Source organism: Felis catus, chromosome D3 (assembly GCF_018350175.1).
Source record: "Felis catus isolate Fca126 chromosome D3, F.catus_Fca126_mat1.0, whole genome shotgun sequence".
Taxonomy (NCBI): Eukaryota; Metazoa; Chordata; class Mammalia; order Carnivora; family Felidae; genus Felis; species Felis catus.
The window spans coordinates 57,783,322-57,802,209 of record NC_058379.1 but is presented as its reverse complement, the minus strand read 5'-3'; the positions used below and the strand labels follow the sequence as shown (position 1 = coordinate 57,802,209).

Below are 18,888 nucleotides of genomic sequence, written 5' to 3'. Positions count from 1 at the left end.
TAATGAAGAACCCGGTTGTCGCCAATGCTGTGGGAAAGAACCCGTAGCCGGAATGCACACACTGAAGGGAATTCTCTATCCAAAGAACACAGACATTGCAGGACAGAGAGGTTGGGCACAGGAACCGGATTGGAACCCATCAACGCAAGAACCATAGGGAAAGAGGGAAAACTCCAGTGCTACTGTCGAGAGAATATAAAAGGGTGCCCAGTCAGATGCTGGTACTTCCCTCGTGCAGATCACAAAACCGGGAGAGAGAGGAGGGAGAGTAGACCCTGAGGAGTGAGCCAGGGCAGACATGGACTCCTAACAGCTACTGCTCTCTGCTCCTCCAAAAGCCCAGCACCAGCTCCTCATCTGGTCCCCCAGATTTCACTAGACGCCAGGCCCTGCACACGAGGTACCAGGTACCTTCTACACACGGGTGCCTCCCAGGAACCACATACACATCACCCTGTGTAGCCCTCACACCAGCAGGATGATTAGTGTCCCTGTGTGAAAAATAAGGACACACGTCCAGAGAGGTTAAGCAACTTGTCCAGGGCTACACAGTAGGCTGGAAGCTCATGGCTGCTCCTCCAGACCCGTTTTCTATTCTGCTCTGTGCCCCAGGAGGCTGGCTCCCTCTCAGTGTGACAGAGGTCAGCTTCTGGGAGGTAGCAGCACAGGAGGGAGGAAAGAGAGGCTAGACTATGCCTCCACCCTCTTCATGTGGGGCCTCCGGTTGACAGAGATTGTCAGGCCACTATTTCTGTCCCATGGGCTCCTTCCCAAGGCTACAGCTCTCACCAGTCCCAGGCACTAACCAAGTTCCCCCAGGCCTGGAAGTGGGAGTAGTGTTGACAGTCTCCCAGTGCTGCTAGTCCCTGGGCACTTCCCCACCTGACAGACCTGTGATGCTCTCCACACCTCTGTGAACTGTCCCTACACTGGCTGCCCCCAGGCACCTTCTGAGCATGTCCATCTCCTTCCGACCTCACCGATAAGCAGACCTGGGATTTGAACCCCGACGGGCCTTGAACCTCTGTTAATCACGATGTTACACTGTGAGGTTGGTGACTTATGCTGCAAGGGAGAAGTTCATCATCATTCCTCAAAGGACAAACACACACACACACACACACACACACACACACACACACACACACACTCAACATACGGTGTGCACAAACATTCCAGGTCGGCTTTCATCGATGTCCCTGACAGCTGAATCCAGAATGTCCGACTGGAATCTCCTGCCATGCAATTTTTCTTTGAAGAGATAAAGTGCTGGTAGAAAGATCTGAACTTAATAAGTCTTTGGGTGGCTTCAATTGATTTCAATCTGTCATGGTGTCTCGACGACTCTGCCAGGACTTGGCTCTCTGGCAGGTCTTACGAAACCAAGGGCTGGGCCAGCCAATTCTATAATAGTTGCTCCAAATCATGTACATTCCAGGGACCTCCCCAGTTCAGAGCTAATAACTAACACCATCAACTTTAAACTTGTGGTTTAGTCACATAAATGTGAAAAAGGTCCCACGAGAAAAAGCTCACAACTTTGAAAATTCTTTAGACTTTGCCTTTGGTGTTGGGCCAGTTCTTGCTAAGCCGTTCGCTCAGATTCACTCTAGAGCAGGGTTTCTTGACTTTAATACCATGGATATTTGGGGTTGAATAATTCTTGGTTGTGGGGGGAGGGGGGAGGCTATCCTGTGTGCTGTAGGATGTTTAACAGCGTTCCTGGCCCTCTACGCACTAGAGGCCAATGGCACCTCCTCCTCAGTTGTGACAACTAAAAATATCTCCAGACACTGCCAAATGTTTCCTGGGGGAGTGAGGGAGGTAGCAGGGATTGTCCTGTGTTAAGAATCATTACCCTAAAGGAATAGTTTCATTAGGATGGGCTCAAACTCAGCCTACGCAAATTTTACAAAAACAAACAAAAAACCCACTTTGTCATTTGCAAAATACTGATTCATCAGTCTAGTGAATTTGCATGCCTTCAAAATTTAGCAGCAACTTGTTCTCAAAATTCAGCCTAAGCTACCTCTTAAAATGAAAACCGTACATGGCCAAAATTACCTTCGGAAGGACATTTTGGAAGATGCCACTTTATAGATACAATACCAACTCTCATGGTTCCAACAATCAAGGATTTCCTTTAGCTTCAATGGAATGCCATAAAAAGTACTGGGTTTGTAGTGGTGGGTTATGTCATCAACAAATACAAACCCTTATACTCTAAAATCACATTTGATCCAGCAAGTTGTTCATACTACAAAAGGCACATGAAGGTCAGGAATGACTCTAGAAAAAAGCAGAGCTATGGCCCTCATGTCATGCTCACAATGGAAAGCTCCATCTGAGGTGGATGCTGGGAAAGATTAGAAGCACTATTCAAATTGTAATTTTCACTACCCCCACCTTTACCCCTCAGAATATGCTTCTGATTGAGTCCACTTGGTTAAACATGTATAGAATATAAATTCCACTGTATTATCATATAGGACAAAAAAGAAGCCTCTAGTTTCAGGTCAAATTATTTTAATATTGGTTAATGAATAGATTCTATTTCACACTATAAAGAGAAAATTTTTTAAAAAGGGCAATTTAAGATTATTGTATCCTATATCATTTCTCTATCTGTATTGTATCATTGCCTTATCATTATCTTGAACTCAAACCATATAACCTCAAATATCAACCCCTGGATACGAAGACTTTCTTTGAGCTTAAATTCTTACAAAATCAGACAGATCTTGTCTTGATTCAACCAGTGTCAAACATGATTAATGCCATTATCCATTTGTCTTTCCATGCCCAGTAGGGCTAGTAGAGCTCCTGAGTTAACTACATGCTCATTTTCTTACAAGAGCACATAGGAAGACAAGTCTTTCCTCAAGGATGAAGAAATGGTCTAATTCCAAACTGGCAATGCATTTCAAGAGCACCTCTAGTGCTTGTCAAGTCCCAGACAAGAATATCAATGACATCAAAACAAAACAGTGATTTTGGAAAGTATACACTAGCACTAAAATGGATAGTCCCGGGTAAGAACAGCTAGCAAATAAATGGAGTGAACTTGAGGTTTTTTCTTAATTCACTTTTTCAGGCTTAGCAGCATCTAGTTACTTTTAATTAGATGTTAGATGGTCCTAATGTAATTAAATGTTCTAATGTAATTAGTAGCAACACTCATTCATTCCAGCAATATTTATTGATATGCCAGGCACTATGCTAGGCATCAGGAAGTCAGATGTGAAAAAATATCTTCCCTGAATATTTTTCAAGATAAAGTGGTCCAGCCAAGAGACATTATGATATCAAAACAACTAATATCTAAAGAAAATATTAGATCTTCTTGCCAGGAGAGTCTGACCAAGCCTAAGCAGAACCAGGTGGCCTACAACCGGGATACACCAGAAACCTTACTTTTATATTCACACACCAAACAGTTGACTCTTCTTCATTTATACCTAGTCAATAATCCACTTAGTCAATATCTCAGTTGATCTGAACTTGTTAGCAAATAAATTCACAAAAAAAATGGAGAAAGATCCACTTAAGGGGTATTTTAATAGGTGGTTGAATAAATATCTTAACTATCAATTTATCAAGAATCATCCTCTAACTTTTCTTCCTCTTTTGGTGTTAGATTCTCAGAAGGAAATGGCCCACATAATGTCAACTTTCTGTAAAAGTTCCCTTTCTACATTAAACCATCATCTATTCTTTGGTCTTTATAGAGTGGCCTATATTGTCAAATATGTGTCCTCCATCATGATCCATGTAATAAATGTCTGGGTATAGGGGAAATAGCTGTCTCTATAGAGTAATGTGTCTGCCTTCTTTTTTTCATGCTGTTTGTTCATTCTAGCTCATAAAACGTTTACTGAATGTCTATTCTGCTCCAAGCATTGGGAGATAACAAAGGTGAGTGCAGGCATGGGCTCTCCTCTGGGAAACACAAAGTGGAAGAGGACGGGGTACCATTTATTGACTATTCAGTGAGATAAGCCCCTGTATCCTTGGTATGCACAAGATGTAAGGGAAATACAAAAGAGGAATCAAAGATGACTTTAGAGAAGATCCTTCAACTAGATGGGTAAGATGGATAAGAGTCCAGTGGGCACCCAGTGGAAAAGGGCTCTCAAGCACAGAGCACATGTGAGAAAACAGAGCACCTTTCAGGTACTGACAGTGGTTTGATGCTGATGGAACATAACATGTAGGGGTGGTTGTGGAGGTAAAAGACTGGTTGTAGGGAGTGGATAATCAAAGTCTTGAGTGCTGTATAAGGTCTTACCTTTTTGCTATAGATAATGGACAGCCACTAGAGCTGTTTAAAACAAGGTATAGATAGGATTTTTTTTGGGGGGGGGGGATTGGGTTGCTAATAAGAAGGTGGAAGATGTGAGGTCTATTAGAAGTTACTGAAATGGTCCAGATGAGAGATGGTTAAGACGTGGACTAAAGCAGTGGCAATGGGGAGGGCTGAGTTGAGAGAAAGGAAGCCATAAACACTAGGTGATTGACTGCATACAGGTGTGAGCATTGAGGGAGGAGTCAAAAATTACAGGCATGCTTCCAGCTTAAATGACTAGGCCAAGAGATATGGTCTAAAATAGATGAGGACTGGAAGGTATAAGCAGGTTTAGGGGGTAGGGATTTTACAGGTGAGAGACAGGTGACCCTCCCATCTGAATGTCCCAAACTGACACCTATTGAGTGTGACATGTCTGAGGAGTAGATACTGATGTCTAAGGAGGTTAGATACATGTGTCCTGAGGTCAAGAAGGCCAAGGCTGGAGATACAGATCTGGCGATTTTTATCACATGGTAGGTAGTTAAACATCACAGGTGAGGATGTGAGAAAACAGGCACAGATTAGGCATAAAAACAGAAGGTTGCTAGGAAAGGACCCTTGGAAAAACCCAATACTTAAGGGTCAGGCAGAAGAAGAGTCAGTAAGAAGACTGAAACAAACTGATGAGAAAGACTGAGATAAAAGATGAGAAAATACTGATGAGAAATGCAGAAAATATGAAAGCCAAATAATACACTGAGTCTGGAGATTATCTAGAGGATACATAAGGACCAAGAGCTGCTCGATCAGAAAAGTCAACAAAAATCTACTGGAACTTCCAAATGTATCTGGTGGAGGCAGCTTTCTCAGAAGATGTTCCAGCCTCAGAGGGCTCTAAATATTCATGTCCTGTTCAGAAGCAGATAAGATGCCTTGCAGGGTCACTGACCCCAAGAGTTCTCTTGAAAAAGCATACTTAGGCAGTACAGCAGCTTTTTATCTTGATGAGGTCCCAATAGTTCATTTTTGCTTTTAATTCCCTTGCCTTTGGAGATGTGTCAGATAAAGGGTTAGTATCTAAAATCTATAAAGAGCTCAACAAACTCCACACCCGAAAAACAAATAAACCAGTGAGGAAATGGGCAGAAGACATGAGTAGACACTTTTCCAAAGAAGACATCCAGATGGCCAACAGGCACAAGATGCTCAACGTCACTCATCATCAGGGAAATACAAATCAAAACTACAATGAGATATCACCTCATGCCGGTCAGAGTGGCTAAAATGAACAAATCAGGAGACTATAGACGCTGGCGAGGATGTGGAGAAATGGGAACCCTCTTGCACTGCTGGTGGGAATGCAAACTGGTGCAGCTGCTCTGGAAAACAGTGCAGAGGTTCCTCAAAAAATTAAAAATAGATGTATCCTATGACCCAGCAATAGCACTGCTAAGAATCTACCCAAAGGATACAGAAGTGCTGATGCATACGGGCACATGTACCCCAATGTTTATAGCAGCGCTTTCAACAATAGCCAAATTATGGAAAGAGCCTAAATGTCCATCAACTGACGAATGGATAAAGAAGGTGTGGTTTATATATACAATGGAATACTACTTGGCAATGAGAAAGAATGAAATCTGGCCATTTGCAGTAACGTGGATAGAGCTGGAGGGTATTATGCTAAGTGAAATAAGCCAGGCAGAGAAAGACAGATATCATATGTTTTCACTCATATGTGGATCCTGAGAAACTTAACAGAAGCCCATAGGCGAGGGGAAGGGGGAAAAAAAAGAGAGGGAGGGAGGCAAACCATAAGAGACTCTTAAGGACTGAGAACTAAGGGTAGATGGGGGGTGTGGGAGAGGGGAAAGTGGGTGATGGGCAGGGAGGAAGGCACTTGTCAGGATGAGCACTGGGTATTGTATGGAAACCAATTTGACAATAAATTGTATTTTAAAAAATAATAAAGGGAAACCTTCTGGAAAAAAAAAGAAAAAGCATAGGGGCTGGAAAGCTAATTTGCGATTATTCTGCCACACTGTAAGTAGTGTACCATTTTGCACAAACGCCTTATGAGGGTGGGGGAAAGGTAGGGGTGGGTAGAGTTGGGGGCAGGGGTGCTGGAAGAAAAAGTGGAGATGGCAGAGTGGTGATCAAGGTCTTGACCACAGATAAGAATGCTAGAAGGAACCAGGTAGTTATTCTTCTTTGTTATTTCCCAGTTCATAGTCAATGACTCTGGAAATTCAAAGTACCACACTGAAGGATGCTCAATGTCCCTACTTGTGGAGGTCTCCTGAATGTCCCTGAGAGCATTTACCCAAGGCTCCCACTTCGGATGAAAGGCACTGATGTCTTTCCAGATTCCCTGTTAGCACCTCCAGAGGAAGACAAGCTCATTAACCCCCAGAGCCTGCTCCAGGCTGGGTCTTGCAATACCTGATGTTCTTTTTGTCAAGAAAGATTAAACAAGCTAATTTCTGTTCTAAAGTTGAATACTTCGTTTCCATTAAACAGATTTTAAGATGCAAATTTGTAAATGTTGGTTACACACCATTATAATCCAATGCTTGGAAACAATTCTCCAGGGGTCTCTTGTGTTTCTGCAGTCTTATAAGCAGAGACAGTGACAGTCTTTATTCTGGGATATCCAAGGATGTGTGCATAGCAAATAGCTGTGGAAGACAGAGACCTTGTCTCCCCCTGGAGCAATAGACTGGTTGGTTTATAGCTTACTGTGATAAAAATAATGTCTCTCTCTGGGACAAAGGGAAGACAGATTTATTGCCCAACATAAAAGATTTGGGGTCCCCAAGCTCAAGGTTCCTCTCTGTGTATGCAGCTATCATACCAAGCTAACACTTGGGCCTATTCACATCACCTTGCAGGAACTGGGGCTTGGAGAAATGGCACAAATGCTGATACTCTGGCTACTACTATTGCTATGAGTAACAAAGTCTGTTGTCTCTGACCCTGGAGTTTCATGTCTTGTGCCCACATCCACAAAATTGTGGCAGGCTGACTTACTAACTTAAAAGTCAAGTCAAGCCTTAGACCCTTTGGAGTTTTTGATACCTAATTGCCACCTATGAAAGTACCATGTTGATCACCTAATACTGCTCTTTAACGACTATTCCAACACCATCGTGTACCTTGTATTTACTTAAGCACACTTAAGATTCATATTTGGTTTACTCCAAAAGGATTCAAAACTGTTTTAAAATATGGTGCATGAGGAGTGCCTGGGTGGCTCAGTCGGTTAAGCGTCTGACTCTTGGTTTCGGCTCAGGTTATGATCTCATAGTTTGAGTTCAAACCCTGTGTCAGGTTCTGAGCTAACAGTGCAGAGCCTGCTTGGGACTCTCTCTTTCTCTCCACCCCTCCCCCACTTCAAAAATAAATAAAATAACATAACATAAAATAAAGTAAAATAAAATAAAATACGGTGCATGAAAACACACTGCAGGCAACTGTCATTTTCTATAAGAGAAAAAAGGGAAAGTTTTGTCCTTTTCCATTTTTAGAGACTGAGAAAAAGCAAGGCAGGAAAATCCAATGATTTGCAAAGGCTCTTAAAGCCATTCCATGGCAGGTGTAGCAGGTGGTGCCTTGGCCTTGGGTAGAGTTCCTGAGAGATTTTGTCTCACTGACCAAATGGCATCAAGTAGCAGCAGTCAGGTGAGGTGTGGGGAGGTGGGGCCATCCTGAGTCACAGAACCACAGGAATCTAGTTTCCTGCCAATTCGTGAAATACTGGACTGGAGGTGTCCAAAAGCTTTATGCAAGGGAACCAGCATGCATAAGGCTGATGACTGATGATATTCCATTGCTACTGTGCCAGTTGGAAACAGGATACCAGATGTTTCTGATTTCTGCCACGAGGATTGGGTAACTTAGGAGAGTGTCTACACCTGAAGGAGACTCAAAACATGTCACACAAGGAAGGTGACAAAGGTGCTCAGTCAATGGCTAGGAACAATGACAACAGCTGTGATGATGAATGACGCCCACGTGAAAAATGATCATTCATTTAAACCAGCAGAACATTTCATGATATTACTATACAGCTGCATTTTATTTCCAGGTGAGAGGGTAAGGAAGCTAGAGGAATAGTCCTAGTTACCGGCACTTTATATGCTTGGATCTGTGAGAGAAAATAATCCGTTCAGCAGGTCAATAATTTCTGTAATGCCTCTGAGTGAATACTGGTGAGTAGGCCATGGCCACATCAGTCATATTTTGTATCTCCAAGGCCCAACAGTAAGATATTTGGAAATAATCTAGGAATCCAGGTACAGGTAGAAAATAATCAATGAACTTATTTTTCCCTGACATAAAGTTAATATAGCATGGTAAAATTTTTAAATGCATCTCTAAAGTATTACTTCTGTGCGCAATATAGAGACAACTGAGCTAAAAATAAGAAAAATAATCTAGCCAGTATGTAGCCTTCCTGGCTGCATTAGTGGGTAAAAGCCACTTGTAAGTGCTTGACAGTAGCTGCTTTCTAATAGGAAAGGTAATTTCTCTCCACTAAGCCTTAGGATGGACCCAGGTGTGCCAGCCAGGGGGCAGGAAAGCCACACAGTTCTAGCCTCCGAGGAAGGCAGTTCCTAACAGGGATACCCTGCAGGGACCGTCATCAACACCTGGTTTTGAGATGAATGGTTTCTCCATTCTGTTTCCATGAAATAGGCTCCCCGGATCTGACACCCACTGGGATAATAGGTTACTTTGCTAAAATGACTTCACTTGTGGGTACACAGATTATTGTTTTTACTCCTCAGAGAAACTTCCCCAAGAGTCAAATCAGAGAATTCAATCCCAATAAGAATACTGCACCTTTTCCTCTAGTTAACAAAAATAACATTTCCTGACACATCGGTTTCTTAAAGTAACAGGAAATAAACTGGTGAGATATTCTGATGTATGCCATCAGGGCTCAGTGAAAATAAGGAAAGGCTAATTAAAGCAATGGATGGAGAGAGAGGCCCTTCATGTTTCCCTAAATTGGGGTAACATGTCTCCATTAATTGCAGCCCAGTGCAAAGGAGAACACATGCATGTGTTTGTCCCTCACTTGGGCCTGGTAGTTTCACACAGAGGAAAAATACTCCGACCATCACCAGTCTAGGCAGTATTGGGACAAACATCTGCTAGGAGCCACAAGAGGGCCAGATGGAAAAATAATTCAAGCACACATTGACTTGATGGTGGGGGTAGTGGCATAATTTATACAAAAGTTACAGCAGATTTAGCTGGGAAGGTTTTTGGCTGAAAGTTCTCACTCGATAGCACATAATGCTATTGGTCTTTTCACATTTACCCTTCTTTTGAAATATATTTTGTAAGGGCAAAGGTAAAGAAGTTTTTAATGTTTTCCTATCTTCTGCTATTAAAAATTATCCAGAATCCAAGTAAGGAGTTTCAATAAAAGAACTTATAAAGTGACCTTTAATCCTGAAATATATATAACTCAGTAACAAATAGCTGTTTTTCCTTTTCTTTGAAAATACAACTCTGAAAGGTAGGCTGCGATTTATGCAGATATTGGGGAAAGGGTAGAAGCAAAGGGATCATGTGGCGTTAATGTGCACGCCACCACAAATACTGGGGTACCACGATGCCCTGATAAATGGCTAGGTTGACGGTTAAAAGTGGGTTCTACCCCCAATCTCCCCCATTTACTCAGTTGCTTGAGTGGGTGTTAAATAGTAGCATTTGGGAGGAAGGGGCAGAGCATGACAGAAAAGTGAAGATTATCATCGTATGATTCCACAAGCAGAGAGAATGAAAAAGCGAGTCAACCCCTGGCACATTTGGACCACATAGTGCCAGGTGTTTGGAGCAGGACAAACATCTGGATGTGTGATTATATTTTTTTATTCTTCCCCCAGATGTTGTGACGTTGTAAATGTTAGGGCTAAGCAAAAAAATGCCTTTGAGCATTTAAAAATGGGGCCTGGTAAAAAAAGAAGAGATTATTAATGGGATGCTGGCAGAATGTTTCAAAGAAGAATAACAAGCCAGGCTGAAAAAAAAAAAAAAAAAAAAAAAAGGCCATTCCATCATTGTACTTCTGTCATAGGGCAAAGGTCTCCAAGTCAGAAGGAAGTCTCAGCACCTTTCGGAGACAATCCTCTCATAGCATGTCTTCTTATACGTTTAAAATTTCTAATTGTATAATTCAGCTAGGTATTAGGACATAGACATCAGATTACTTTGCTGATTCCAACTGCTTTGGATAATTATTTAACCTATGATGAACATCTCTTGTAGATTCCACAAGAACCCCTGCTTTTTTTTTTTAAACAACCCAAACATCACACAGTGCTATTTCATTAATTTGTAATCGTGTCTCAGTTCAAGCCCAATATTCCTATTTCAGATGCTCGCGTGGTGATTTCAGCCAAACATTCTCTCAGTCTCTACTAATCCCTTCTCCATAGAGGAAAATGACATGTACTCTTTATCTCTCTGAAAGCATACATAAATAACTTTATTTCCCCCCAATGCATATTGCACATACCCCAAATAAGTGTTTTCTGTGTTCTTACTGGAGTTGCAAATATTCTGCCCATTTAATTGGATAGAACAGCCTCAAGTTTGATCATAGCTGGACAAAATACTTGAGGAACTGTCTTTTTGTCACAAACATCAAGGAGACTAAAAGCTTGGAGGACAAGCGATATTTATAGATACTGACACTTCTCTCTCAGCCTGGGGACCTTCTGTATTTCACAGTTTAGACAACCATTCTGGAAACAAGAGTGGGTACGACTCTTAGAGTTAAAAGTTCCAAGATTAAGTGCTGAACCGTCGCTTTGCAGGGGAATGTTTTTCATATCGCCTCTGGAAATACCACAATTTAGATAGAGCAAGGATACCAGGCAGGGTCTGGAAAGCACAGAGCTGTCAAAGCACAGTCTGTTTTCCTGATTCTCAGAGTCTCAGTATTTTAAGACCGACATTACTCATCTATGACCGAGCCATCTGCCTGGGACAATCTTCCATGGCTCAGGGACCAGCAGGAACTGGACATGATGGAAAGCTGTGGCGAAGCCAGCCCGCTTCTGCAGAATGAGCCCTGAGGCTCGGAGAGCCAGCGGAGAATTGGACAGACAAGATTGTTCCGTTACATCCAGTTCTGCTGAGGTCATGCAGTCCTGCCTTGTTGAAATTAAGCTTTACGCCATATTTAGTCAGCCCTCCGAGAGTTAAAAGTTGAGCGTCTCTGTTGTCTTCAGTTGGCTAAGTTTTGGTCAGGCTGCAAGCCATAACACTCGGTTAAATTGAACAGTGCTAGCTGCAGGCTCGTCAACACGCACTGTAGACGCCAGTGCCCAAGACCCATCGTCTCTGTTAATGTGAAAGAAAACGGTCCCACCATTCTCAGGGCAATCGGGAAAACAGCTGATGCTCCCCGGCTGCAATGTACAATATTGTTTCTCTCCAAATAAAGCTAAGATGACAGACAATTTCCCCAGCGAGAGCCTTTCTGTCTGCACACAAGCATCTACAGCCACACCACGTGCCAGTAATCATTACTATATTCCTTTTTTTCTTCTTCAACATTTCTATTTCCACCAGATCCACATTTTTTTTTTTCTGCTGGCTTTGATTAATTTTATTCTCCATCAGTTTAATTTAAAACAGACCGACAATTCCTAGGGCAAGAACATTTTAAAGTGGTCACTTTATTGGGCAGACCCAATAAATAAATAATGTCCAAATTACAGGGTACTAAGTTAATACCCTGTGATTTAGAAAGCAATGGCAAAGTAAGCCTTATTTTTAATATTCTTCCTTCTCAATGACCATGCATTGACAACCATTATACACAATTCTGCTTTAACAGAAGTGGCTCTCAAGGCATCTAATTTATCAGTGCAGTGAAGTCGCCCTGAGTTTACCCTTAGTTGCCCCTCAGTACTAGTTTGCACGTAGTAATGGTTCCTACTTCCCAGAAGCCTAACATTAATTTCCCTCTGCTCTCCCAGCACTCACCTTGGGGATGCTGAGATGTTCCCAGAGAAGAGGATGATGCCGCAAGAGCCTCTTGTGAGTCTAGAGAAGGAGAGCTATGGCTCAGAGGGGTGGGGGAGGCAGGGGCCGCCGGGGAGGTCAGGTCCAAGGAGAGGTCACCTCTGCCCCGGCTCGCGCTCCGGCTTCTCACTTCTCTCTCGTGCGCCTCGGCTGCCAACTGCTCCAAGTATTTGTATCTGAAAGTTAAATTCCAAAGGGTTTCCGTAAAAAGAAAGAGGAGCCCGTGGCCGATGCTTGTTTATGGATGAAACACCTGCAGAGTGAGCTGGTTTCCTGATGCACAGAGCACAGCACAGGGCTGGCTGGAGGACCAGTCTGCCAAAAACAGCCAGCGAAGCCAAGATGCTAATGATTAAAATCCCCGCATCATTCATAACCAAACAAATTGGGAGAAATGGCAACATCACACAGTCTCCAGAGACTGGATCACTGCTGCAGAATCCTACTTTGCTCTTTTAGGAAATGTGTACAAATAAGCAAAACAGCAATAATGCCCATTACAAAGCCCCAACAGTGACAGCTGAAAACCACACGCACTCAGAGCTTGCAGCTGTGAAATGGGAGGGCGCCTCGGTGTGGGGGAGAGAAACAATGCCCCCAAAATACCGAAAGGGGTTGCTGGACGGAGGCCTCTCTGAATTTCTGAACCTGCTTCAACGCTAACAGCAACGCGACTGGAATTCGCTTTGTTCTCCCAGTGTCGACCATGGAAACTTTTTTATATTCTAAAATATTTCTGAGTAGGACTCAGACATCCAATAGCTTGGACCTGACGTCACATATAGTTTATTCATCAAAGTCAGTTTAAAAGAACAAAGATACATCTGTTTTGCATTTCAGGCAGGCAGAACCCACTAACTGTTTATTAAGACCAGCTACCAATCATATTCCTCATAGTGTGCTTTATAGATCAGACCAAAATAACTTTGAAATATGTGCCTCTTCCAGATGTCTGCTAATTTTACCCACCATTATTTGTTCAGAAGTGAATTTATGAATTCAGCTGTAGCAGGTTTCTGTCTCACCAACCACTAAACTTTGAGACAGGTTATTCAAGACCGTCACTCAGATCCATCGGGATTCACTGCTTCTTCAGTCCCTCCCGGTGGGCAGGCCCCCCCAACCCTAGCCCACCAAAGCCCCCACCACACACGGCATTCCGGATTCACGCGCCCAAGAAAGGCAGAGCATATATATGAAACCCTTAAAAAGGATGCATTTAAAAAGCATGCATTTCTTCATGCATCCTTAATGTGGGCGTGGCTCCCCAACGTCTGCCACGGGGACCCCTGCTCCCTGCCAGGCCCGAGGCAATCTGCCCCGCAGGCCGGGCTCGCACGCGTGTCTCCCTCTGCGAAGCCTGCCTTGACCACCACAGCTGGAAGTGATCTTAGCCTTGCCTCTGAACTCATGTCGGATATGTAGTCCATTCAACTCAGATGGCATTTTACATTTACTGCCTGGCATATTTAGTCATCTTTTCACATGTGTGTGTCTGTTCTCAACAAGCAGATAATAGGATTTCTGAGAACAGAAGATTACCATCCTTTGTTCTTTCCCTTGGCGCCTTGCACTTGCCGGGCCCAGGGGAAGCAGGCAAGGCATGCAGTGAGGAACCCGCAAGGCGGCACCTTGCTGCAGGGGTCTACCCGCAGCAGCGGGGGCCGAGGGTGGCCGACGCATCTATTTCAACTTCTTAGGGAGGGAGCTTACTTTCATGGTGAATCTCTGAGAAAAAATGCGTGAGGGGTCTGCATACACACACGTCTGGGCGAGGTTTGGAGAGCCTCACGGTTATGGGGCGAAGGAACTCCGGACTTCTCTTGTCAGCAATGTCACCTCTCAAAAGGTAGGAGAGGTGACAAAAGGAAGGTATTTCTGAACTTAATCTGGACCAGCAAGGAAAACCACCTGGCTATGGAATCTTGGAAGAAAGTGACCTTGAAGGCAAGAGTCAGAATCCCAACAGGAGGCATGTTCTAAACGAGATGGTGGCACAGTCGAGGCCAGGAGTGCCGTGAGCCCAGGAGGAGCTTGTGAGGCATCCCCACGCTGAGTCCGAGCCTTCTGTGACAGGAGAAAGGGGCAGGCAAGGGAGGGTGTGCAATCAAGGGGACCTGCATAGGCCCAAGGCTTCAGGCCAAGAGGACAACCCATTTATGACCTTCATTTCAGGTGATCCAGCCCTGGCCCCGGCCTCTTGGTCCCCTTCTCCGTGGGCAGCCAGAGTGGCAGGTATGTGTGGGCAGAGAGTTCACTTCAGTTTCTGGGGGACTCCAGGGGTTATTCCTTCAGAGTCTGGATACGGCTCCAAGGCTTCCTGCACACCCTTCACCTCCTAGATGTCATCCTCAAGGATCTGGGGGACATGGGAAGAGTCAAGGATTTCATAGGAATTCTCCTGAGGATGTTTATCTGGTAGACAAAAATGGCAGGGGAGGGGGCCTGAGGACTTGTTTGATGGGTGGAAAGTTTCTTTTACAAGATGAAATGAATGCCAGAGACAGGCCACACAACAATGTGAACATACCTAACACTACTGAATTGCACGCTTAAAATGGTAAACTTGATCTTCTGTGTATTTTGCCACAGTTATAAAGACTTTAAAATATGGCAGGGATGGGGGAGGGGCACCAAGGTCAATAGTCAGTAAATCTTTGTGGAAAAAGCAGTGCCAGTGGCCATCTGCAATGGGCCGGAGTGGTGAGGGGAGACTGGCATGCCTGGGAAGAGCCAGGCCACCGGGCATTTAGAGCTTCACAGCTTAGCAACCTCTCCTGACCCATGTCAACCTCTGGCAGTTCCTGGGGAGGAAGCTTGCCCTATATCACAACCTTGTCTTACAGACAGACTCTAAGTGCACTTAGGGGCCCAACAGTACCTACTCCCCCAGGAGCCCAGCAGCCCACGAAATGAGGGTCCTACGTCCCTGTGGCTTTGCAACACAACCCCCAGCTGAGACTCTCCTGAAGCTTCCTGTATGCAAAGCACTGGGTTTTCTATCCACAGGCCACAGCCTTAAGAAAAGACTTTTCACCTTTCCTACTTTCACCTAAACACTCCCATTTATCCCATCTCTGCCCATATCTTTTGTTTATTCATTCATCTTTTCATTTATTGAACATTTGTGGAGTGCCTGTCATGTGCTAAGTGCTGCAGTAGGTACTAGAGATTTAATAATAAACACGCCCTCCCCCCGCCCGATGGAGCTCACAGTTCAGTGGGAGAGACAGGCAAACAAACCTTTTGAATGAATTCACACATCCACCAAGGTGGTGGGCTGCAGGGCTAGTGTTACAGCCCAGGGAGCATATACGGGCTTGGATCTCGTTCCCCAGGGCCCTATAGAAACTCTGTTTGATTTTACATTAACTAAATCTACTTACTGATAACTTTTCCTGCCACTCTTCTACTTGGGAACTCTTCCTTACATTAAACCAAAATCCGACTCCTTCCAAGTTCTATTCTGTCCTCAGACCAGTTAAGCAATGCTCAGAATCCTCTCTTACTGCTTCATTGATCACTTTCATGCATAATTTCCCAAATCCTAGCCTAGTCCTGACCTTCCCCTTGCACTCTTTCCCATAACCCCTGCCTGCCATAGGCATTTCCTATGCCATCCCCCTGAGACAAATCCTGGCCCTGACCCCACCCCAACCCCACCCCCAGCCTCAGCCTGGATCTCATTCCTTACTATTCCCTTAAAAAATTATTTGTGAGGGGCGCCTGGGTGGCTCGGTCGGTCAAGCGTTCGACTTCGGCTCAGGTCATGATCTTGCGGTCCGTGAGTTCGAGCCCCATGTCGGGCTCTGTGCTGACTGCTCAGAGCCTGGAGCCTGTTTCAGATTCTGTGTCTCCCTCTCTCTCTGCCCTCCCCTGTTCATGCTCTGTCTCTCTCTGTCTCAAAAATAAATAAACGTTCAAAAAAATTTATTTGTGAATGTCACTGAATCATGATCAGATAAAGCCTTTCTTCTAATGTTAAAGAAGCAGCAGCACCTCACCAGAATCTTACTCTGGATCTGCACCATTGTCCATAAACTAGTTCGCCTCAAATGCTGGAATGAGATAACACGAAATAAATCAAAATGAAATCAAACGTGACTGGACAGCCTTTACACTTCAAAATGGCAAAACCACACTCATCTTGCTACACTGGATGACACAAACCTTAAAAAACCATCTGCTGTGATTCTGGCCATTTTTATCTGAGCCACTGCATTTCGAGAAAGAGACATGGGACCCAACAAACACACCTGGGTCTACCTTGAAGGGTTTCTAGATGGAGCCCTCTTCCTTACTTCCGAAGCTCTTTCCACCTCTGATCTCCAGTCACCCCATCCATTTCTGAATCCCATTATACTTGGAAATCTTATCTACTCCTGGTCTGCCAGGAACCCAACAGCTTTCCAAACTGGGGAAAAGTTTATACCCTCTCTCCCATCTTCACCAGGTAATTCAAGAAGCAAACTAATCAAGAAAAGTGGCTGGTCCAAACTAAAGGGAAATTCTTGGCTGCTTCCACAAGCCTCCATGTAAACAGAGATGGGGCCCACATGAGGCCACGGAGAGGCCACTCCTGCACCAGCGAAGAAGCCCCAGGCAGATGGGTGACATGGGGCAAGGACTGAGGTCAGAACAAGAGGTGACAGGAGAGGAGCGGCAAACACCTCTCTCTCTACACAGGTCTTCCAGTCCTAAGTGATGCTATGCTTTGGTGAAAAAATCAGTGATTGCTATCCAGAAAGAGGTAGACTTCAGTGGTTTGGGACAATTTTGAGGTCAGTCTGGACCTTGAGATCTCCTCAGAAGCTTTAAAGCCTTGCTTGTGGAGACAGAACATAACAGTCAAACTGTCCAAAGTTAAAAAAAAAAATGCAGAATCTGGAGGGAAAGCTAAAAACTAAAATAAAATTTGGTTTCTTAAGCCTGGACATCAAGTCGACAGCATTTTCAGTCAAAGTCTATGCCCCCAATGTCAAAAACAGGTATTCATTAGAGAAATAGAAGTTTCTTATTTCTTCCACTCTAAATTTGCTGGCCACCACTGGTTATTATGGTGGCAATAATCTAATAAAACACTGGAATTAAAGCAATGCCATAGTTTTGTTTATAAGGCTGGCCTAAGCATCTAATTTTTTAATTGAACACAGACAGACTGCACTTTTCTTGTCCTCAGACTGTCTTGAACTATTTAGCTGAAGGTGTCTAAGAAAACTCAGCAAAGTTCCACTTATTGGCATAGTTCAGATTGTGAGGTTCCCAACTGGCTCTAGTAGGAAAATCAGCCTTTCCATTGCTCCATGTAGTATCGCCATCTGGTGGTAGAGGGAGTAACTGCAGGCTACGGTGCTACCGGGTAAAAACTTGCCTTTTGCTGGTTTACTTCCAAAAAACGGTTTCTTTTGGTGACCTAAGTTTATCAGACACGGAATATATTCACTTTGTATATTTTAGTGATTTGAAAAAATAAAATAGCTTACAGCTTAAGTATTTTAAGTAAAGCTGTTGGTTCATTTGCTCCTTTATTACATACCTCCTTCCTAAGTGCCTACTATGTGCCAAGCACTGCGGAGGGCACTGGGACAACCAGGAAAACAAGACATGGTTCCTGCCATCCAGGAACTGAGTATAGTTCAGTAGGGAGACAAAGTAAGTTATCAGGCACATCGTGTACGAGTCCCAGGAATGTCTGGCACCTCAGCCAGCGCCTGGCATGGTTTGTGTGTTCAAATATTTGTTAAAGGAATGCGTGACCTGGAAGCACACAGTAGGGACACGTAGCCCAGACTCAGCAGCGGTCATGCAGGGTATTTAAAATATATACCATATGTCAGTATGCTAAACTAACGTCCTCATTTGGTGAAGAGTATGGAGGAACAGACATACATTTCACACCACAATGGCACTAATTACTAAGTCTGTACTTTCTTGGAAAACGTAGATAACTAGGGCATCCTATTCCACAAAATACCAGTTACCCAAAGTCTTAGGTGACTTGAGTGAGCTATTTTAATTAACAATTCCCTTAGCATGCTTGGTTAACAGTGCAAAGTCAAGTGCCATTTGGTTACAATGGGAAAGAAAATATATACAAACCTTTCTTCTCTTGCTTGTCTTTGCTCCTCTCTTTTGTCTAAATACTCTCGGCTAACGGAAATATGCAGAAGAAACAAAATAGGGAAGGAAAAGAACAGAATTAGATGCTCATGAAATTGCCAAGAAATTATTAGTGTTTCATGAAAGACTGTTGCCTCAGAAATGGAAAGTGGTTGTGCTGGATTAAAAATATATATATATAAAGACTACCCTTTCAAACTACTAAATGCAATGGATTTCCTATCGAATCACAGGGATGAAAACATGGGAAATCCCACAAGTTAAAGAAAGAAGAATTTAGGTATATGGGTGAGAGAGGAGGCGAAAAAGTTTTTTAAAAGGTGAAACAATACATAAATAAAATACGGCAACTGCAAGCAAGCAATAGCTTTCAGAGATGATTAACGTCCAATCAAGTCCTGCTAGCTCCACAATTTTCATCTCAAGGATTA

The 18,888-nt window shown here is 43.7% G+C and overlaps 1 protein-coding gene across 18 annotated transcripts in view; it reads right to left on the bottom strand.

The window, feature by feature from the left end:
* Positions 1-18,888, bottom strand: part of FHOD3 (formin homology 2 domain containing 3) — a 470,560-nt gene that overhangs the window by 73,939 nt on the left and 377,733 nt on the right. For 15 of the 18 annotated variants that reach the window (XM_023241882.2, XM_045041338.1, XM_023241880.2 and 12 more), the window contains 2 exons: positions 18,437-18,487; positions 12,299-12,513 (listed from right to left, as the gene is read on the bottom strand). In XM_023241882.2, the coding sequence (XP_023097650.2) occupies positions 12,299-12,513; positions 18,437-18,487 (266 nt within the window). The remainder of the gene's footprint in view (positions 1-12,298; positions 12,514-18,436; positions 18,488-18,888) is intronic. The other 3 variants (XM_023241885.2, XM_023241883.2, XM_023241893.2) reach the window with 1 other exon arrangement.